Source organism: Podarcis muralis, chromosome 5 (assembly GCF_964188315.1).
Source record: "Podarcis muralis chromosome 5, rPodMur119.hap1.1, whole genome shotgun sequence".
Classification (NCBI taxonomy): Eukaryota; Metazoa; Chordata; class Lepidosauria; order Squamata; family Lacertidae; genus Podarcis; species Podarcis muralis.
In genome coordinates this window covers 101,742,487-101,762,675 of record NC_135659.1, presented here as the reverse complement: position 1 = coordinate 101,762,675, position 20,189 = coordinate 101,742,487, and the positions used below count along the sequence as shown (strand labels likewise).

At 58.4% G+C, this 20,189-nt stretch overlaps 2 protein-coding genes across 9 annotated transcripts in view; one reads left to right on the top strand and one right to left on the bottom strand.

The window, feature by feature from the left end:
- Window positions 1-356: 356 nt before the first annotated feature.
- Window positions 357-20,189, bottom strand: part of SNRPB (small nuclear ribonucleoprotein polypeptides B and B1) — a 393,907-nt gene continuing 374,074 nt past the window's right edge. For both annotated transcript variants that reach the window (XM_077929502.1, XM_028735741.2), the window contains 7 exons: window positions 3,767-3,811; window positions 2,905-3,056; window positions 2,118-2,229; window positions 1,387-1,539; window positions 1,093-1,231; window positions 786-911; window positions 357-546 (listed from right to left, as the gene is read on the bottom strand). In XM_077929502.1, the coding sequence (XP_077785628.1) occupies window positions 509-546; window positions 786-911; window positions 1,093-1,231; window positions 1,387-1,539; window positions 2,118-2,229; window positions 2,905-3,056; window positions 3,767-3,769 (723 nt within the window). In that variant the 5' untranslated portion in view covers window positions 3,770-3,811 and the 3' untranslated portion in view covers window positions 357-508. Of the gene's footprint in view, window positions 547-785; window positions 912-1,092; window positions 1,232-1,386; window positions 1,540-2,117; window positions 2,230-2,904; window positions 3,057-3,766; window positions 3,812-20,189 lie in introns of those variants that run through there.
- On the top strand, window positions 4,080-19,787 carry ELMO2 (engulfment and cell motility 2). 7 transcript variants are annotated; one of them, XM_028735729.2, is made up of 22 exons: window positions 4,080-4,232; window positions 6,287-6,424; window positions 6,847-6,887; window positions 7,107-7,179; window positions 7,374-7,424; window positions 7,615-7,796; window positions 9,219-9,318; window positions 10,582-10,733; window positions 10,823-10,901; window positions 11,161-11,196; window positions 11,980-12,030; window positions 12,333-12,455; window positions 12,541-12,675; window positions 13,329-13,433; window positions 13,524-13,632; window positions 14,243-14,379; window positions 15,523-15,686; window positions 15,777-15,889; window positions 16,678-16,785; window positions 17,016-17,098; window positions 17,209-17,286; window positions 18,813-19,787. In XM_028735729.2, exons 2-22 carry the CDS (start codon window positions 6,347-6,349, stop codon window positions 19,011-19,013), a joined length of 2,199 nt encoding a protein of 732 aa, XP_028591562.2. In that variant the 5' UTR covers window positions 4,080-4,232; window positions 6,287-6,346; the 3' UTR covers window positions 19,014-19,787. The 7 variants fall into 7 exon arrangements, with proteins under 7 accessions (XP_028591562.2, XP_077785624.1, XP_028591564.2 ...); XM_077929498.1 differs by having other exon boundaries at window positions 18,790-18,987; XM_028735731.2 differs by lacking the exon at window positions 7,374-7,424.

Sequence of the window (20,189 nt, the reverse complement as noted above, 5' to 3'; positions counted from 1 at the left end):
CAACCTCCTCCGCTTCAGGAATGCTTGAGCAGTTTGATGCCTTGGCAGCAACCACAGGGACAAGGCTGCAACGTCCCCCTCCCCCAGGCTTTGGCGTGAGATCCCCGCACTGAACCTAAGCTGGTGACTAGCTTCTGAAGAGGAGAGAGGGCTGCTCTTGTGCTCAGGTCCACTTGCAGGTTTCCCACTGGGGCATCTGGTCAGCCATTGTGAGAAGAGGATGCTGGACCAGATGAGCCACTGGCCTCATCCAGCAGGCTCTTCTTCAGTTCCTGAGCCCAGGTGAAGAGCCCTCCAGGAAGCCTAGACTTGTTTGCTTTGCTCAATCTCAGAATGAATTTGCACCACCACAGCAGGAAATTTCCCAGTGTTTATTAGAAAGGGCAACATGACAACCCCCAAAATATAAAACATACACACAACCCCCCCCCCCACCCCATCATTCCCTCAGGGTGAACAAGACAGAAGTCCAAAGGCTCAAATTTTGCTCCCTTCACAGTGTCACCTCTCAGGGCCTGGGTGGGCGCATGCCAGGAGGAGGGGGACCTGGAAAGGACAGAACAGAGGCAATCAGCTTTGCAGGTGCTGCCCCAGGAGGCAGCCGTGCTCTTGCGCCCCAAGGACAACCTTGCCCCTCCCCTCCCCTTAGTTCCAAGCTTATCAAGGGCTTCTGTCTTCCTCCAGTGAGATTTCCATCCACAGGAGGCCGACAGGCAGCAGAAAAGGACTCTGGCTTTGGCTTCACCACACAGCCAGCCCTTGACTCAGGCTCAAAGCCAACTCACCTCTCATGCCAGGGGGAGGAGGCCTCATTCCAGGAGGTGGCATGCCCATCGGGGAGCCTCGGCCAGGCGGCATGCCCATGGGGGGGCCCATGGGGGGCCTCATGCCAGGGGGAGGCCCCATCATCCCTGCAGTGAAAAGGAAGCCACTTCAGTCCCCTTGACTCCGCAGACCACCCCTCGCCAAAGTCCCAAAGTGAACCTCAGAGTAATCCTGCTTTGACACCAACTCTTCACGGTGCTCAGTTACTGTCATTTCATCCCAGGTTCTGCCAGTCTGGGTGGGGGAGGCAACTGGGTTGCTGCTTACCTGGAGGTGGGGTCCCTCTGCCCATAGGTGGAGGGGGGCCTCCGCGGCCTGGCGCATACTGAGTGGGGGCTCCTGCAATACTGGCCGTTGCGGCAGCCGCTGCAGCAGCAACTGTCCCTCGGCTCTGAGGAGTCATCACCTGGGAGGGGAGAAGAGGCTTTTAGAAATCTGCTGCAAGTGAGATCCCAAGTTGGAGGGATCCACTGCTGTTCCCTCCAATGCCAATGTCCTTGAGCTGCCCCAGACTCCTCCCCCCCTCAAACCATTTATTGGGAGGACGTGCCTCCTGCTTACCTGCTGGGATGGGCCACCAACACCACGTACGGGGCCAGCCAAGCCTGCGGGTGCCTGGGGCATGGGAGCTCCTGCGGGGACGCCCCTTCCAGCAGCTCTGCCAACACCAGGTCCTCCAGCGGCTCCAGCCAGGGGCACGCGAGCGATGCCAGTCTGAAAGAGCCAAACAGTCACTGCAGCAGGACAGTTTTCCAGTGGTGGTGGTGGGGTTCTTAACAAATAACCTACCATGCTCAGCAGTGAGTCAGGACACCGCTTGCGTAATAATATTTTTAAAAAATCTGGGGGCGGACGGACACATACATTTATCTGCTTCACCTTTGTCTTCCCAACCCCAAAATCTGTCTTTTCTCCCAGCACTCCCCTGAAACTCTTCCAAGTTTCTTTCTTCCAAGTACCACAACAAGGAATATTTGGCTGCCCTTCTCCTCTCTGCCACCATTAATCCCCATCCTCTTTGATTGATTTCTTACCCCTCCCTGGTACTCTCCATGTTGAATTTTGATTCTGTGCTATTCCTGATATGTAGAAGAAGCAGACGTTTCAAAATAAATATATACTGGCATGTCCTTTAGTTCCAGAAGCAGACTGTAAATATTTTAGAGCAAACCCCAAAAGCCAGACTTAGTCGATGCCTTGCAATTTTAAAGGGGAGCTGTCAGGACCCCTCTGCTAAGCTATTTTGGGAAGGGACAAGAGCACGAGCAAACATCTCCCCTAATCTGGCTTACATCTTTGGGGGGTGGCCCCTCGACTGTCATGGAGACCAGATTCTCTCCTCGCAGCAACACCAGGCCCAGCACTCGCTTCTCTTCCCGCTCGGGCTGCTTGGAGTTCTTGGGCCTAGAAGGAAGGAAGAAGCAACCCAAAGCTATGTCACAAGCATCTCTGCCTCCTACACCTACCTTTACAGGGGGTGAACTGTGGGCCCCTCAGAGAGGTGGGTGACTTATGCCACACTGGAGGGGGGTCAAAGGGGGGGAGAGAGACCCAAGGGGGCCCCCAGGCAGAAGCACCACCTTCCCTGGGGTCCTATGAGCTGAAAGGAAGGCCTGTCCTTGCTGTCTTCGGAGAGCCTTCCAATGGCCCTGCCCTTCCCCAAGGAGGACCAGGAGGGGGAGACCCCGGCCGCCTTCAGGGCTGCTTTGGTGGGGTGATCTCTTGCTCCTGGCAGAACTGTCCAGATTGTGCCCCCTAACCACTGATAAATGAGCTCTTCTTTCTGCCTCTCCTCCACATCCCCCTTCAATTCACCCTCTATTTAAAACCTTTTATGAGGCAAGAATCAATATTTCTATTCATAGATATATTTATGGACACATTTTAAGCCGATTTAGCACTGCCACCCCAGCCTGCGCCCCTTGTGGGGGCCCACCTCTCCAACCCCAAGCTATAGCCCTGGTTGCAGATGCCCCTCCTTCCACCCGACTGGTTTGTGCCTCAGGAGGTGTCATGAGGGGCTGGGTCGGGGGCCCCTCCTGGGCCGGCCTCTGCCGGGGGGGGGGGCAGGTTGCTCACTTGATCTTCCTGAACTCATCGCAGTCGCAGAGGATGAGGTTCATGTGCTTGTCGAAGGCCTTGAAGGTGCCGATGAAGACGCGGCCGTCCTGCAGGATGCAGCGCATGCGGTAGTCGATGTGCTGCAGCATCTTGCTGCTCTTGCCCACCGTCTGCGGGGGAGGGGAGAGTCGGGGGGGGGGAGAAGTGTGTTAGGTATTTTGAGGTCTTAGATATATGGTAATGTTCATAACCGCACGTACATAGATCAGCACAGGAAGACTGACCTGAAGCCATTTTGATTCCTAAACTGAGCAAATGTTTTCTCTGCAAGGTCAAAGTGGAAAAGCCTCCCCATTGTCTTTTCCTTCACAAATCCTGTCTTAAGATATGAATAGGGTGTGAGGCTGTGACCTGGCCCAGGAACTAAGTATTTATCATTATGAAAGACTGGCCAGGCTCCCCAGGCAATCCAATCAAGTGACCATTAACAGGTAACCTGCCAGACAGGAGGTAAACAAGGACAGGAGAAAAACAACATTCAAATCTCTGTTTAGACTGTGATGTCTGTATGATGTTTCTGGGGGTGGTCTTGATCTACGGGATGGCAATTTCAAAAGTCTTTATAAGGCCTTGCGCGCCATTTTTCTGGGTCCCTCCTCTCTCCTGGGGGTGAGGGGAGACCCTGTTGCAACAGATCAATAAAGATCAGGCTTGCTAGCTGCCTTGCTTCTCCAGATTCTCTGCTTGGCCTCTGTGATTCTACCCATAGAGAACCTACAAAAGGACTCTATATGGGCTCTTGGGTCCCCCATAAGGGAAAAGGGCATTTTTGGTTTGCAACAAGAGGAGGGGAAGGGGCTCCCAATCCCGCCCCCCTCACCATGGTGGCGGTGGCGTCGGTCCTCCTTCCCGGCGCGGCTCCCCTCGGCCTTCCTGCCTTCTTTCCTTCCCGCCGCCGCCTCACGAACCAAAGACGCGCCTCGCGCTGCCTGAGCGGAACCGGAAGCGCCCGCCGACCGGACGCTCCCCGCCACACTTCCGGCGCCCGGCCCCGCCCCTCGGAGGCGGGGCTCGTTGCCCGGGCGACCGCCCAGCGCGGCGGCTGCGGAGGAGGGCGGAGCTGCGCGGTCTCCATGGCAGCCGGCGCCGGGCGACGAGGCCCCGCCTCCCGGGCTGGAGAGAGACGGAGCGGAGCCGGCGCCAATGGGGGACGAGGCGCGCTCCTGAGTGGCGGGCGCCGCTGGCCAATGGGGCTGCGCGGCCGGGCGAGAGGGGCGGGACGCAGCCGGGTCCGCGGCCGGAGGGAGAGCGGCGTCGGCGGCGGAGCGGAGGGTCCCGGCAGCCGGGTGAGCGCGGGGCGGGGAGGGCGGCCGGCCTCGGGGGCGGGGGGGGGGCGGAGCGGCGACTCTCGGGGCTCCGTTTCCCCCTCCCTCCCCCGCCCCCTCGGTCTGTTGGTCACGCGGGGGGGGCGGCGACTTCAAAGGGAGCCTCCCCCCCCGGACGCCGCTCTGCGGGACACCGGCCGGCCCCCCATCTCCGGACAGAGGCCCTCGCGGGCCGCCTCCTCCCCCCCCCCTCCTGCTGCTCTGGAGAGGCCCGTGGGGGGGGCGCCTGGAGGCCGCCTGCTGGGAGGAGGGAGGGAGGGAGGGGGCGACCCCTCCTTTGGCCTGGAGGAGCTGCTCGGCTTCTTCCCCCAACTGGGCGCCCGGCAAGCATCCCCCCCCCCCGCTGGGACCTTCCCATAAGCCGCAGCTTTGGGGGGGGGACTCCTGCTTTTGCCCCCAGTGGGGCAGCGGCGCCTCCCTGGCCCATCTGGTGCCCCATCTCTGCTCCCCCCTCCCAGGCAGGGTCTGTGGGTAGGAGGGCCTGGGGGGGGGGGCGAGAGCGCCTGGTCCTGCGCTGCCCAGACCCCCAGTTCCTGCGGGAGAGGAGGGGGCTGCCCCACGGGCTGCAGGCCCCCCCCCACCAATAGCCCCCGAAATGCCCCCGGGCTTCCTGTCGCCAGGCTCTTCTGCAGAAGGAGGCTGGTTCCTCTTCCCTTCCCAGAAGGAGGCGGCTTCCTCATGGGCTGCTGCTGCTTTTGCTCTACCAGAACCTGGATGGGGAGCCACAACCCCGGACTTGCCTGGGGTGGGCAGCACCCTGAGCCCCCCCCCCAGTGCAATGGACAGGTGGGGCGCTGCAGAGGGGCAGTTGGGGGAGAGGCAAAGGAAGGGACTTGGTGTGGGGCAGCTGCCTGGTGGGCTTGCCAGCATATAGGGTTTGCCATGCCTGATGGAAGCCTCTGCCCAAGCATTCAGGGCGGGACGTTGGAGAAACAGAGCCTTCTTTTAAAAAGAGCCAGCAGAATGCATGCATGTGGGCATCCGGAACAGATGCAGCGCTAGCTATATCCCGGGTTTGATCTGCAGTGCCCTTTAGTTCAGGGGTCCATCCCTGGGAGACCCAGCTCCCTGGGCTCACTAACATGAAATAGTTTAGCGCCTTCATCTTCACCTCTCTTAAAAACTAAAGGGCAGATCATAATGGTCAACTGTGATGCCCTTAAAATATATTCAACTTTTCTTGGAAAAACAGGTTGGGTCGGATGTATTGTGTATGTTGCAGCGTGCTTTATTCCCCCCCTCCAAAAAAAAAAAAGACCCGTTCAAAAACTTGCACAGCACATAATGACCCACATCTCCTAGCAAAACTAAGAGTCGGTCAAATAAAGCTACTGAACTGGACCTCCAGCAGGGAATTTGTTGGGCGGTTCCCTCTCCTCCTCCTGCTGCTGCCCTCCTGAGCAGAGAGGGAAGGAGGTGGCACATCCCCCAGCCCTCCCAGAGCAGCAGCCAGGAGAGGGTTAAGTGCGCCTGGCCTTGAATAGGAGGCTGGTGGTGAAGGGGAGGCAGGCAGAGGCACCAGCTGCTCTGGCCCTGCAAGGCAAAGAGGTGCTGAGCCCGTGTCCTCCCTGGCATCCCTTGGGAGGGGGTCTGGCTGGCTCCTGTGGTCAGGAGAGGGGCCCCTCACTCGCCTACGCTTCCTCTGGGGCAACTCCTTGGCAGAAGAGCAGAGCTGGGGCATCCGGTAGCGCTGCCCTGCTTCCTTGCCAGGCTGCCCTCCCAGCGGCTTCCCAGCTCTAGGAAGGTGGGGCTGGGCAGTCTTTGGGGGCAGCCCAGAACTTGACCTGGCCAGGACAGCAGGAGGTGGTGCTGGTGCCTCTGAGAGCAGGGCCCCTCCTTGCCAGGTCTTTGTTGGGGGGTGGGGGGCAAAGAGCTTGCCTAGCCAGGGGGCTGGCTCTTCTTGCCAGGGCTTTGGGCCTGTGCAGAGGCTGGTGCTGCTGGGTCCTCGGAGTGCCCGCTTGAGGGACCAGAATCCCCTCTGCCCTGGAGCTGACTTGCCTTTCCCCTCTGGCTAGGTTTGGGAGGCCCATTCCTCGCCCCCCCCCCCCCTGTGAGGTGGCCGTCAGCCAGGAGGGATGCCACCCCCGTCGGACATTGTCAAGGTGGCTGTGGAGTGGCCGGGGGCCAATGCTCAGCTGCTGGAGATTGACCAGGTGACGGGCGCAGGCTGCTGGATCGGGCCGGGGGGGGGCAGGGACCACATCTAGCATCCTGTTCTCACAGTGGCCAACCAGCACCTGAGGTTCAGAAGCCTGGCTGCCTCCTACTGGGGGTGGGCTGGGGCAGAGCTGAGCCCACGTGGCTGGTAGCCATTGAGAGCCCTGTCCTCTGACCCTCTTGGAAAGCCCTGCTGGCCAAGCTGCTTCCTGTGGGAGGGAGTTCCAGAGTTCCACTCTGCTCTCTGCTAAGAAGGGCTTTCTTTTCTCGGCCCTGACTCTTTCAACTGTCAGCTTCCTGGGGTGTCCAGGCCTTCTAGTGCTGAATGGTGGGTGGGCCGGGGGGGGGGGGCTGATCACCTGCCGTCCAGAGGAGAGTTACAGTTCAGGCTTCTCTTTCTCCCCCCTGCCTCTCTCAGAAGCGGCCTCTGGCGTCCATCATCAAGGAGGTCTGTGACGGGTGAGTGGGAACCACGACTGGCTTCCTGGGGGCCACGCTAGCCTCTTCCCCCCCCCCAACTCCACCCAGCTGCTTGCTTGGGGCTCTGGAGCTGCTGGATCCCCTCCTCTGAGCCCCCCAGCTGCTCTTCCGGCTCCTGGGTGTGGCTCACCTGACCCCCCCCCCCGCTAGCTTGCTTCCTGAGGGAGGAGGCTGACATGGTCCTTCCCCCCCCCTTAGGTGGTCGCTGCCCAACCCAGAGTACTACACGCTGCGCTACGCAGATGGGGCCCAGCTGTACATTACAGAGCAGGTGCGTGGGAGCTGGTTCCTAACCCCCCATCTAAAAAAGCAGGGAGCGGGCCATGGGGTGCCATGCAGCTCCTTGCAACTCTGATCAGGGTGGGGGCCTTGGAGGAAATCCACAGAAGCAGACCAGGAACCCCGCTGGGGGGCCTCGGCTCCTCTCCCAGTCGTGCTAAGCAGCCCCCCCTTCTTGCCTTGCAGACCCGTTGTGACATCAAGAACGGGACCATCCTCCAGCTGGCAGTTTCTCCAGTAGGTCTGGGCTGCCTCTGGGGGGTGGGTGGGTTCTTTACCCCCCTTTGAGGATTTGAAGCCTGCTGGCTGGCTTTGGGCTCAGGGCACGAGGCCACCTCCTCTTGTTCTCTCTCTCCTGCCCGGCTGAGGGGAGCCCCCTGGAGGGGTTGGGGGTTTGCAAGGGACTAGCTGTTGCCCTGCCCCCCAGTCCAGGGCCGCCCGCCAGCTGATGGACCGGACGCAGTCGCACAGCATGGAGGCTCGGCTGGAGGCCATGAAGGAGCTGGCCAAGCTCTCTGCGGACGTGACCTTTGCCACAGAGTTCATCAACATGGACGGCATTTCAGTGCTCACCCGCCTCGTGGAGAGCGGCACCAAGCTCCTCTCCCAGTAAGTGGGCATCCAGCACCAGCAGCGCTCCCTTCCCTGAGGGGCTGTCCTTTAATGTTGACAGTTCTGGCCTTCTCTTTGCTCCAGCACTGCAGCCACTTGCAGCCCCCTGGCCTCTTCTGGAGCAGGGCGCTTTTGGTTGGGGGGGGGCAGCTGCCCCAGGGCTGCCAAGTGGGCAGGGGAGGCAGCAGAGACTTGGGCGCCACCTCCTTGGCAGTGTTCTCTTTGCTCTTCCGCAGGGCCTGGCTTGGGTGCTCTGTTTCTCTCCTGCCATGGGTGGGGGCAGCTGGGATTTGATGCTGGTCACTGGGGCACAGAGAGGGGAAAGGCCACCGGCTAGAAGACAGTCCTTCCAGGCCAGGGTCTTCTCCCCATTACTTAGTGTTGTAATGTAAGAACATAAGACAGACCCCCCCACTGGATCAGGCCCAAGGGGGCCCACCAAGTCCAGCAGCCTGTTCTCACAGTGGCCAACCAGGTGCCCCCCTGCGGTTATCGGCAACTGGGGTTCAGAAGCATGGCTGTCTCTGACTGGCAAAGCCGAGCCACCCAGTGTCCTCTTCGCCTCCAGGCCCTGGTCTGATCCACTCTGAAAGCCTTCTAAGGTGATGGCCATCAGTTTAGTTGCACTGTCCTGAATCTTCCAGCATTCAGTTGCGTGGAATATCCACAAGCCCTGGCGTTAGAAGACAGGGAGGAAAACGTTCCTCTCTCCACTTTCTCAATGCCATGCATGATTTTACAAACTTCCATTGTGTTGCCTCCTACATTTTCTCTAAAGAGGCCCAAACGCTGCCACCCTTTCCTTAGCCAAGCCTTCCTAGATGCATAACTTGGTTCGGCTTTTTAAACTTGGTTTTATCTGCATTTTGGCAATGGCATCCTGCCTGCTGTTTTCGAAGTCTGTTTTCATTGCTGTTTGTAATGAATATTTTATGGTATTATATATACCGTTTAATATGGTTTTTTAAAACTGCTGAATAGTTAATTCAATATCCAAGTTGGCTTTGATTGGGAAGCGCAGGGCCTGAGCAAATCCTCCTCTGTCACTGCCAGGCCTTGGCTGGCTGGTCGCTCTGAGTGCCCGGCCTGCTTTGCCCTTCCCTTCTCTGCTCTGGTTCTCCAGACAGGCGGATGGTGGAGCCGCAGAGCATGGAGGGAGCGCAAATTCCTGCCTCTGGCCTCTGTGGGTTGCAGGTGCTGAGGACACTAGGAGGCCCCAGAAGCAGGCGGCTCCCTTTCCCATTGCCCACTAAGTGCTGACGTGAGACCGCCAAGACGGTGCCCGGTTGCCGCTCTGCGTCGCCCAGCAGAGTGACTCTCTGGAAGGGCTGCCTTGGCCAGCCATGAGTGGGGGGAGAGGGAGCCCTGAGGGTGCCCTCCCCCCCCCCCACTGATCCGCCTTCCCTGTGCCCCCTGCAGCTACAGTGAGATGCTGGCATTCACCCTGACAGCCTTCCTGGAGCTCATGGACCACGGCATCATCTCCTGGGACATGGTGTCCATCAGTTTCATCAAGCAGGTACAGACTCCGCCATAGCAGGTGGCAGCGCTGGGCGATCGCTGCTTTTCAACATCTCACCCACTAAACATCACGATGGACCAGTATATTGCCCTGTCGGAAATAAGGATGGAGCTATGCAGAGCCATCGGCTGGCTTCACAGTTTCCCCCTCATTGTGATTTTTGCTGGCTCCTGCTCTTGGGATCCGCTGCCCTTGCATGAGGCAGGGGAGAGCTCAGCTGGCAGAGTTAACAGGGGCTGCGGGAACTGAGAGAAGCCTTGGCTGGCTTCGTGGTTTTTCCTGCATCGTGATTTTTGCATAGCAACCGTGATTCACGATATATTGCCAGGTCAAAAACAAGGAAACTGATACAGTGGTACCTTGGTTCTCAAACTTAATCCATTCCAGAAGTCCGTTCCAAAACCAAAGCGTTCCAAAACCAAGGCACATTTTCCAATAGAAGGTACAGTGGTACCTCGCAAGATGAATGCCTTGCAAGACGGAACACTCGCAAGACAAAAGGGTTTTTGGTTTTTTGAGTTGCTTCGCAAGACGATTTTCCCTATGAGCTTGCTTCGCAAGACGGAAACGTCTTGCAAGTTTGTTTCCTTTTTCTTAAAACCGTTAATACAGTTGCGACTTGACTTTGAGGAGCAACTCATAGCACGTGGTGTGGTAGCCTTTTTTGAGGTTTTTGAAGACTTTGGTGATTTTTGAAGCTTTTCCAAAACTTTTCCGAAACCGTGCTTCGCAAGACGAAAAAATCGCAAGACGAAAAAACTCGCGGAACGAATTAATTTCATCTTGCGAGGCACCACTGTAATGCAAAATGGAGTAATCTGTTCCAGGCTTTTAAAAACAACCTCCAAAACAACAATTTAACATGAATTTTACTATCTAACGAGACCATTGATCCATAAAATGAAAGCAGTAAATAATGTACTGCAGTCACACAATAAATCAGTAGCTGAACTGGGTTCCATACAGTCACACACAAAAAGAGCTGCAAAAACAAAACAAAATAAATAGCAAAAACAGACAGACCTCAGTGTAACACTCAAAAGGGAAGCGTGGCACTCAAAATGGAGCATGTTTGGTTTCCAAATTGTTTGAGTACCAAGGTGTTTGAGAACCAAGGTCCCACTGTATCACAAAATGGACTTCAAACCAGTTTAGGCAACAGTCCTAGCAGGCGGCACAGGAGAAGGGGGGCTCCCTGGGCGGGGCAGTGGGCATGCATGCCTCTGGCGCTCAGCGGCCTCTGCCTCCCCCCCCCCCCAGATTGCGGGCTACGTGAGCCAGCCGACGGTGGACGTCTCCATCCTGCAGCGCTCCCTGGCCATTCTGGAGAGCATGGTGCTCAACAGCCAGAGCCTCTACCAGAAGGTTGCCGAGGAGATCACCGTGGGGCAGCTCATTGCCCACCTGCAAGTGTGAGTGGCGCCTCCCGCACCCCACATCCTGTCAGGGTGGGAGGAGGTGAGGAGCCGCCTGCCGCTCACCCCCCCTTGTGCCCCTGCAGCTCAAACCAGGAGATCCAGACGTATGCCATTGCCTTGATCAACGCCCTCTTTCTGAAGGCCCCGGAGGACAAGAGGCAGGTGGGTGGCTGGGCAAGGGGGTGCCATGGGGAGGGAGGGCAGGGCACCAGCCCTTGCACTCCTTCGCTGAGGGGGGGCAGGGGGGAGGAAGGTCTGCCTCCCAGGTCTGGCCAGTCTGTGGATGTGCTGCGTGGCACTGCGTCTCTGTGTCTGCCCGTCTCCCCCCCCCCCCCGCCTGCCCGCCCTCCCTGCGAAGGGTCTCTGTGCTGACTCTTCTGCCGGCTTCTCTTTGTGTCTTTCTGCTTCCTGTTGTCCGCAGGAGAAGCTCCTTAACCCGCTAGACCTGCCTTGCACTGTAAGTAAATCCCTCAGCCCAGGAGGCTCCTCTCTAAGAGCACTGGTGTTTTCTCTCTTCAGAGCCAGAAAGGGGGATGGAAATGTCTTGGGAATAAATAGAGAGAGACCCCCGTACCCTTCCTCTGCCTCCGCCTCAGAGGCAGCCTGCTCCGTCTCCGTCTGTCTCCGTCTCTGCCTGTGTCTGTCTCTCTCTCACACATCTATCTGGCTTGCACACCTTGCATGTGTCCACAGGGAGAGGAGATTGTGGCCGCCTTCTCCTCCCTGGTTCTTTGGCTGCTGAGGCTTAGGGAATCTTCTGAACTCAGGGCAGCGTTTTTGCCCTCCTGGACAAGCCGTGGGCTGTAAGCCAGAGGACAAGCTGGGCTGCAGCTCCTGGCTAATCTGGAAAGGGCTAAACCAGGGTGATTCTTTTTCTTCCCCCCTCCCACCCCTGCCACCGCTTGGGTCTGTTGTTGTTGCATCCTGTGGGGTGTGTGCTCTGTGGGTGCACAGGGACGGGCCCAGAGGGAGTGCAGGTGGCCTGGGCTCCTTGGTGGGGCTGCTGAGGTGGGGGCTTTGGGGGTGCAGCTGCTTTGGGTGATGGACAGCCAGAGGACTCTCTGAGGGTGGGAGCGGCCCCTTTGCTGAATGGCTGTGCTGCCTGTGCTTGGAGCAGGCTGTCACGGCACTGCTGGGCTGCTCAGCACCCTCCCCCCCCCCCCGGAGGTGGGGCACAGTTGGAGTTTCCTCTCTTTCTCTCTCTTTCTCTTTCTCTCTCTCTTCTGTCAACCCCCAACAGGAGATGGCCAACGCCTTTGCTCAGAAGCACCTGCGCTCCATCATCCTGGCAGTGAGTAGGACAAGGCTTTGACCTTGACATAGCCGTGCCTCTGGGCAACCATCTCAGCCCCGTCTCAGGGCACCCAGTCTTTGTGGCCCCCCCACTGCATGGTCTCTGGCCTGGCCAGCCAGCCGCCGTTGCTGCAGGCTGTGGGTGTTTCTGGGCGCGGACGGTGGGGGCTCCTGTTCCCCCCAGCCAGGTGTGTCCCTCGCTGGTCAGGGGCCAGAAGGGGGACCTGGCCCTGCTCACGCAGGGAGGGGTTGGCAGGTGAGCCTCTTCCACCTCCTCCCTCCCTCCCTCTCCTCCCGCAGCACGTCATCCGGGGCAACCGCCCCATCAAGACGGAGATGGCCCATCAGCTGTACGTGCTGCAGGTCCTGACCTTCAACCTCCTGGAGGAGAGAATGATGACCAAAATGGACCCCAGCGACCAGGTGACTGGCAGGACTGTGCCCCCCTCTGTGTGAGCGGCAGCCTCTGCGCTGGGCTCACGCTCTGCCCTCTCTCCTCGCTTGCCAGGCCCAGAGGGACATCATCTTTGAGCTGCGCAGGATCGCCTTTGACGCCGAGTCGGAGAGCAGCAGCCTCCCTGGGGGCGGGACAGAGAAGAGGAGAGCCATGTACACCAAGGACTACAAGATGCTGGGCTTCATGGTAGGCAGCCCCCCAAGACCCTCAGGCCGGGGGGGGGCATCTCCTCATTCAGCAGCCTGTTCTCCCCACGGCCAGGCAGGTGCCCCAGAGGGAACCCCAGGCCAGGCCAGAGCACTAGAGCAGCGCTTTCCCCTCCTGCCGTTCCAGCAACGGATATTTGATTCGGTTTCATATTTATGGTCCACTTTTCCAGCCACAAATGTGGAGCTCAAAGCAGCTCACATTCATCACAATAGACATTGCAGTCGCTATTCTGTCAAACACAGTAACATGTAAGTAAAGCAAACAACAACAAATTCATTGAAAAGATTAATACACTTAAGTAAATTTATAGTATTTCAAAATTCCAGAAAATATCAGAAATTATTCATCAAAACTATTAATGCGATACAAAATTCCCAAACTTGGGTCTCCAGCTGTTTTTGGACTACAGTTCCCATTATTGCTGGCCACTGGTCCTGCCGGCAAGTTTGCTAGCCCTCTCTTGGAGCCATCCAGGCTGGTGGCCCTCACTGCCTCCTGTGGGAGGGAGTTCCACAGTTGAATTTTCTGCTTCCTTTTCGCTGCCCTGAATCCCTCAGCAGTGGGGACCCCGTGGGGGCAGCTCCTTCCTTCTGCTGCTGACGGCAGGCGCTGATTTTTCTCCCGCGTAGAACCACATCAACCCTGCCCTGGACTTCACCCAGACCCCGCCGGGGATGCTGGCCTTGGACAACATGCTCTACCTGGCCAAGTGCCACCAGGACACCTACATCCGGGTAAGTGGGGAGGGTGCCCCCCCTGCGAAGGCCGAGGCTCCTGGACCAGCCCCACCCCCTCACTCTGCTCCCTTCCTGCCCTCCCCACAGATCGTCCTGGAGAACAGCAGCCGGGAGGATAAGCACGAGTGTCCCTTTGGGCGCAGCGCCATTGAGCTGACCAAGATGCTATGCGAAATCCTGCAGGTCGGGGAGCTGCGTAAGTGGAGGGGGGAGCACCCACAGAGTCTTCTCTCTTGAGCCCTTGTGCCAGAGGGGACCCTCTCCCCCGCCCCAAAAAGCCCCTGGGCAGGCTGAGCCAGCCCAAGGAAAAGGGTCTGTCTGTTCCATAGGACAGTTTGGCAGCAGAACAGCCTCCCTGGGAAGATGGCGGGCGCTCCTTCTCTGGAGGTTTCCTAGAAGAGGTTGGGGGGGCATCTGCGGGGGGCTATTTGGCTCCTTCACTGGAGGTTTCCTAGAAGAGGTTGGGGGGCATCTGCGGGGGGCTATTTGGCTATGGGGACTGGTCTTGTTGACCCTCGAGGTCCCTTCCGTTATTCCATGGCTGGATTGTGGGCTCTGCTGCACAAAGGGGAAAATCGCTTTTCTGGCTGCACCCGATAGTTGCCACCGGCGACATGTGGCCCCTGCAGCTGCCTGTGCAGGAAAGTGGCCCCTGGACTGAAAGGGCCCCCTCCAACCAGGGAATTCACGTTGCTTGACTGTGGCCACGATGCCCCTCCCACGTGCTTGGCTTCCTCTTGCTCCCTGGCGCTCCCCTGAGGCGCCATCCTGGCTGTTCTGACCTCCCTCCCTCTCCCCCCCCCCAGCCAACGAGGGACGCAACGACTACCACCCCATGTTTTTCACCCACGACCGCGCCTTTGAGGAGCTCTTTGCCATCTGCATCCAGCTGCTCAACAAGACCTGGAAGGAGATGCGGGCCACGGCAGAGGACTTCAACAAGGTGGGGTGGCCGTGGGGCAGAGGCAGGGGGTGGTGGGAGGGGGCAGCTGCTCTCCAGTGGGCAGGGGTCTCCCCTTCCAGTCCAGCTGGGCCATCTCCCCTTCCTCCTCCTCCATAAGAACAGAATGCCCCACTGGTCTGGCCCAGGCGAGGGAACACACTTTTAAATAGCAAGGAAACCAAGAGACTCGCAAGCAAAATCACCTTGTAAGGACCCAGTTGATTAAAACTATTGCACAATAGGGCAGCCTTGCCAGCGAGCAAAGACTGCCTCAAAGGACATTTGAACAAAGCTTTTATTGGTATGCATCACAAAACATCATGGCATGTATCAAAAGAGATTACAGGTCAAGGAGTGCCAAAAGTCCGGCTCTGCTCTGTTTTCAGCTTTTGTACTTGTCTTCTGGCCTTCAGTAAGGAGAGGCCTGTTGACATTCCCTTATCTTCCTTCCATGTCCCTGGAATGCTTCAAGGAGAAGCTTGCTTCGCCCTCCTGACTCTGAATACACCTCCTTGGCCAGCTGTTGGTGCCCTTCTAGTAATACCAATAAACTTCCCACCCTCCAGGGTCAGAGAAGCATGGAAGTGCCATGCAGGAGGGAGGCCTGTGAGATTTGCCAAAGGCAGGAACACGAGAATCCAATCACTTGTGGATACATTGACACATCATCCTATAAAAGCGTGAAACAACTCTGGCCAAATTTGCACTGAGAATCTAACAGAAATTCTCTATCAGTGGAACAGGTTCCTGGATCAGCCAGAGGTCATCCATCTAGCCCAGCACCCTGTTCTCACAGTGGCCAGCCACATTGCAGATGATGGGAGACCCATGAGCAGGATCTGAGTGCAAGAGAACTTTTTCCTACCTAGGGTTTCCAGTGATGGCCATCAAGAAGCATTCCTGCTACTGACCAGGGAGGCAAAGCAGAGCCACTGTGGTCAGTGGTCTCAATAGCCCTTTCAGAGCCATCCTGGCCATCCCTGCCTCCTGCAGGAGGAAGTTCCACAGGTTAACGATGCTCTGCGTGAAGAAGCCCTTCCCTCCCTCGGTCGTTGGATGTTCTCACACTTCAGGGAGAAGAGCTTCCCTCTCCCCCCCCCCCCCGTTCTCCCTGCCAGGTGTAATTTTGCCCCCCTCTCCCAGGTGATGCAGGTGGTGCGGGAGCAGATCATGCGGGCGCTGCCCTCGAAGCCCAGCTCCCTGGACCAGTTCAAGAGCAAACTGCGCAGCCTCAGCTACTCGGAGATCCTGCGCCTGCGCCAGTCGGAGCGCATGAGCCAGGACGACTTCCACTCCCCGCCCATCATGTGAGCGGCCGCTTGGGGGGGTCAGGGCTGGGGGTGGCGCCTGGCAGGGGCAGCGGGGGTGCTCACCGGCTGCTGTGTGGCCGCCCCCAGGGAGCTGCGGGAGAAGATCCAGCCTGAGATCCTGGAGCTCATCAAGCAGCAGCGCCTGAACCGCCTCTGCGAGGGGAGCAGCTTCCGCAAGATCGGGAACCGGCGGAGACAAGGTGAGGGCAGCAGGGAGGAGAGGGCTGGGGGGGGGGGAATCCTGGCCACGGCTGGCTCTGCAGGAGGGGAGGGCTGCTCTTGCCTTTGGGTCCCCCCTCTGGGACATTTGCACAGTTCCTGTGAGCTATCTTATGTCCTTATGGAACCTCCAGCTCCAGAGGCAGTCTACCTTGAGTCCTAGATTCTATGTTTAGGGAAGTTTTTAATGACTGATGTTTTAATGCATTTGTAATCTTTTGTTGGAAGCCGCCCAGAGTGGCTGGGGAAACCCAACCTGATGGGTGGGGTATAAATAATCATAATTAGGCATTTGGCCCCCGTGGCTTGATGGCCCCCCCCCTTGGTGTCTTTCATTCTTTCCAAACCTTTCCAAACAGATGGTTTTCTCCTCCAGCGTAAATCAGAATCTTTTCAGGGCTGCCTCTTCACTTGCCAATTATGTCCGGATTCAAAGGTATTCCACAGCTCGCCATGGGAGCTTGGTGGGACTCTCCCAGGATGGAGACATTGAGCCCAGCGCCCTTGCCTTTTCATCTGGGAGACGGGGATTTCCATCCCTTCTCACAAACAAACAAAAAGGGCATTCACAGACGACTGTGGGTCGTGCCCTTTTGATCTCCTTGAAAGGTATGGGGCTACATGCCCCTTACCCCCCATTCATCTCCGTCTGGGACCCCTCCTGGGCGCTAGAGCACCCGAGAGGGCAACTTGCCAGGTTTTCAGTGATTTCAGAGAAGGGGCCTCCCAGCCTTCTTATGGTCCGTGTGCTGTTGTTGTCGCCCCGCAGAGCGGTTCTGGTTCTGCCGCCTGGCTCTGAACCACAAAGTGCTTCACTACGGGGACCTGGAGGACAACGCCCAGGGGGAGGTCACCTTTGAGGCCCTGCAGGAAAAGAGTGAGTGCCGTGCCAGGCGGGGTTCAGGCGAGGCACTGGGCAGGGGCTCAATGACCAGCCCTCTGGGCAAGGGCAGCCAGCAGCCCCCGGGGGGGCTTCTGCTGTGATTCCTGCCTTGCAGGACCCCCGGGGGTACCTCCTCCCAACTCTCTGGTTCTGTGGAAGAGGGAAGGGGCTTCTTCTGCTGTTCTTGCCCAGCCTGACCAGCAGCCCCTCTCCCTCTCGCCCAGTTCCCGTTGCAGACATCAAGGCCGTCGTCACTGGGAAGGACTGTCCGCACATGAAGGAGAAGGGAGCTCTGAAGCAGAACAAGGTAGCTGGCTGGGGAGGGGAGGAAGACCCGGGGGGGGGGTGTCCTTGGCAGGGGGTGGGGACTGGCCTCCTTGGCTCACCAGCCCCTGCTCTCCCTCTTCCCATCCACAGGAGGCTCTGGAGTTGGCCTTTTCCATCCTGTATGATCCGGATGAGACCCTGAACTTCATAGCCCCCAACAAGTACGAGGTGAGTCAGGAGGGAGGGGAAGCTGCCTTCCTCCCAACAAATGGCCCTGCTCCTGCAATGCGCTTCCTCCTCCTGGCTGCAGTTCCGAGAGTAGAGCTGGAAGGCACCCCAAGGGCCATCTAGTCCAGCCCCGCCATGCAGGAATCTCGGCTCAAGCATCCCTGACAGATGGCCATCCAGCCTCCAAGGAAGGAGAGTCCCCCACCTCCCGAAGGGAGACCCTTCCACAGTCTAACAGCTCTTACTGCCAGAAAGTTCTTCCTGGTGTTTCACTGGAATCTCCTTTCTTGTAACTGGAAGGCATGGGTTCGAGTCCTGCCCTCCAGAGCAAGAGAAAACATGGGGCAGCCCTTGAGAGGTTTGACGAGGGCTCTCACATCTCCTGTCACTTCCTCTAGGGAAAGGGCTGTTCTCTCTGAAGGAAGCCCAGGCCACTTGGGGCTTTGGGGCTTTCACAAAACCAGGGGAGAGCGTTTGTGGGTGAAGCAGAGACTGTCTCCTTCCTCTGGGGCCCAGAAAATCGAGAGGAGGACTGAAAGGGGGTGGGGGCCCTGCCTTTTACCCAGGAGGCTTTCTTGTGCCCCTGCCCCCCAGCTAGGGAAGCCATCCCTGGTCTCCATGTGGAGATACTTAGAGCAATCTCTGCGTCTGGCTGCCCCATCTGGGCTGCTCTTTCTGCATTTCCCCCCCAGCTGCTGTGCTGCACCTCTGCTTTCTTCAGCCCCCCGCCCTTGACTCTTTCCTCTCCGTCAACCTCAGCTCCTTTTCTCAAACCTTGCAGGGCTGACCATGTAGCTGCCCACCAACTTCCTTCCTGCCTCCCTCTCTCTCTCGCCTGCCTCTGCAAAGCTGCTCAGTCTCTGGGGAGTCGGGGGGGGGGGGGAGAGACGTGAATCCCGCCATGGAAAATGGAAGGGAGCTCAGTGGCTGAGGGGAGAGGGACGTGGCCGGGTTTGAGGAGCCTGATTTTCTTGCTTGGTTTTCTTCTGAAATAATGTACATTGCTTTCCAAAACGAAAGGTTATGCAAAATTCTGCAAATTGCAGTGTTATCAGGCAGGATCTGATGGCAATATACAGTCCATGTACAGTTATAGATCACGGTCAGGTAAAAACAAGGCACGAAATAAAACCCAAAGAAATTAAACGGCAGGTCCGTGAGTGCATGGAAGGGGGCATAATGGCAGAGACAAGGCGAGGGGGCAAGACGTGGACCCCGTTGTCTCAAGGGAAAGGAAGGAAGGTTATTAGATGCCATTAGATGGGAAGATATTCTTGGATGAGGCCTCTGAGTCCGGCATCCTGTTCTCACAGAGGAGAGGACTCCCTGGGAAGCCCTTCCTGGGAGGTTTGTGAGCACGTGACCCTCGGGGGTCCCTTCCAACCCCACAATTCTATGATGAAGGAAGCGCCCCCCCCCCCCCCCCCGCTAGCAACATGTCAGGGGGCATGAGGAGGGGCAGCCAGGCCACCCCCACCCCCATGGTCCCTCCTGGGGTCTCAGGTCCCTCCTCCCCTCCCCCGCAGTACTGCATCTGGATTGACGGCCTGAACGCCCTTCTGGGGAAGGAGATGGGCAGCGACCTGACCAAGAGCGACCTGGACACGCTGCTCAGCATGGAGATGAAGCTGCGCCTGCTGGACCTGGAGAACATCCCCATCCCGGAGGTGCCCCCGCCCGTCCCCAAGGAGCCCAGCAGCTACGACTTCGTCTACCACTACGGATGACGCCCCTCGGCAGCAGAGGAAGGGTGGCGGGGGGGCAACCTCAGGCCCCCTCCAGCGCATGCCCAGGACCTCTTCTTCTTGCTAGGGGAGGGGGGGAGGGAGGGGGCCTCCTCTCCAACTGCGGAAGGAGGGATCCTGCTGGGCAGTCGCGTTTGGCGTTTTTTATTTTATGCTACAAGACTCTCCCCTCTATGGCAGCTGTTCTCCGCCCTGCAGCAGGGGGCAGCCAGAGCTACTCCAGAATCAGCCGGCTGCGCTGGAGGGCTGAGCGTGCTCTGAAGCCCCCCCCCCCCCCGTGGCATTCCCTGCAGGTCTGTGGCAGAGCCGTCCTTGGTGTGCCTTTGCCTGGTGTGCTTGGCCTGAGGCCGCTGGGGGCTCTTGCCTTCCCCGGGAAGGGTGCACGGCAGGTGGGGGCTGGCAGCAGAGCCTCATCCATGACTGTCTCTGGGGCCTGCCTTGTAGGGGGCTGGGCGAGGTGGCCCCTGGGGACCCTTTCCAACTCTACCATTACGTGGTTCTCTTACTTTCCAGGCAGGCAGGGGCTCCATCCTGTGAGCCCAGCAGTGGCAAATGCAGCCCGTGGTACAGCTTCTGCCCCCCCCCCCATCTAGGCTCCCCTGGGTGGAAGAGCACTGAGACGCCTCCCCCACCGAGCCAAGAAAGGCTGCCAGCCTAGCTGCTTTCACCTGTCAGTGGGGCACAGTGCACAGGCTGGACCTGGCATGCCCCTCCCCCCCCCCCCCCGATCTTTGCATTAAAGGCTGTTTCCTCCTTTTTGCCGGCTCCTGTTTCCTTCTTGCACAGACCAGGCTGTGGGAGGGAAGACTGCCCAGGCTGAAGCAGAAGCGGACTGTTCCCTGGGAGGGAGAAAGGGCTGCCTGCTTCTTGTGGGTGCCAGTGCCTCTCCCCACCCCCCCACCCCAGGCAGAAGTGAGAGCTGCCTGGTGAAGATGGTGCCAAAATCCTGGATTTCAGAGGAGAAGTGAGTGGGCAGCTACACGTCCCATTTCCCCTCTGAAAACTGGCAGTAAACACCGGAGGTTCTGCTCTTGCAGGTCTTATTTTGAGCAGAATATGGGTGCATGTGAGGCTTCCTGTGATTTTGGAAGACTGGGGACACAGACCCTGCTTGCGAGGGCAGCCCAACCCTTCTCTGCCTGCTGGGCAGGGGGCTGT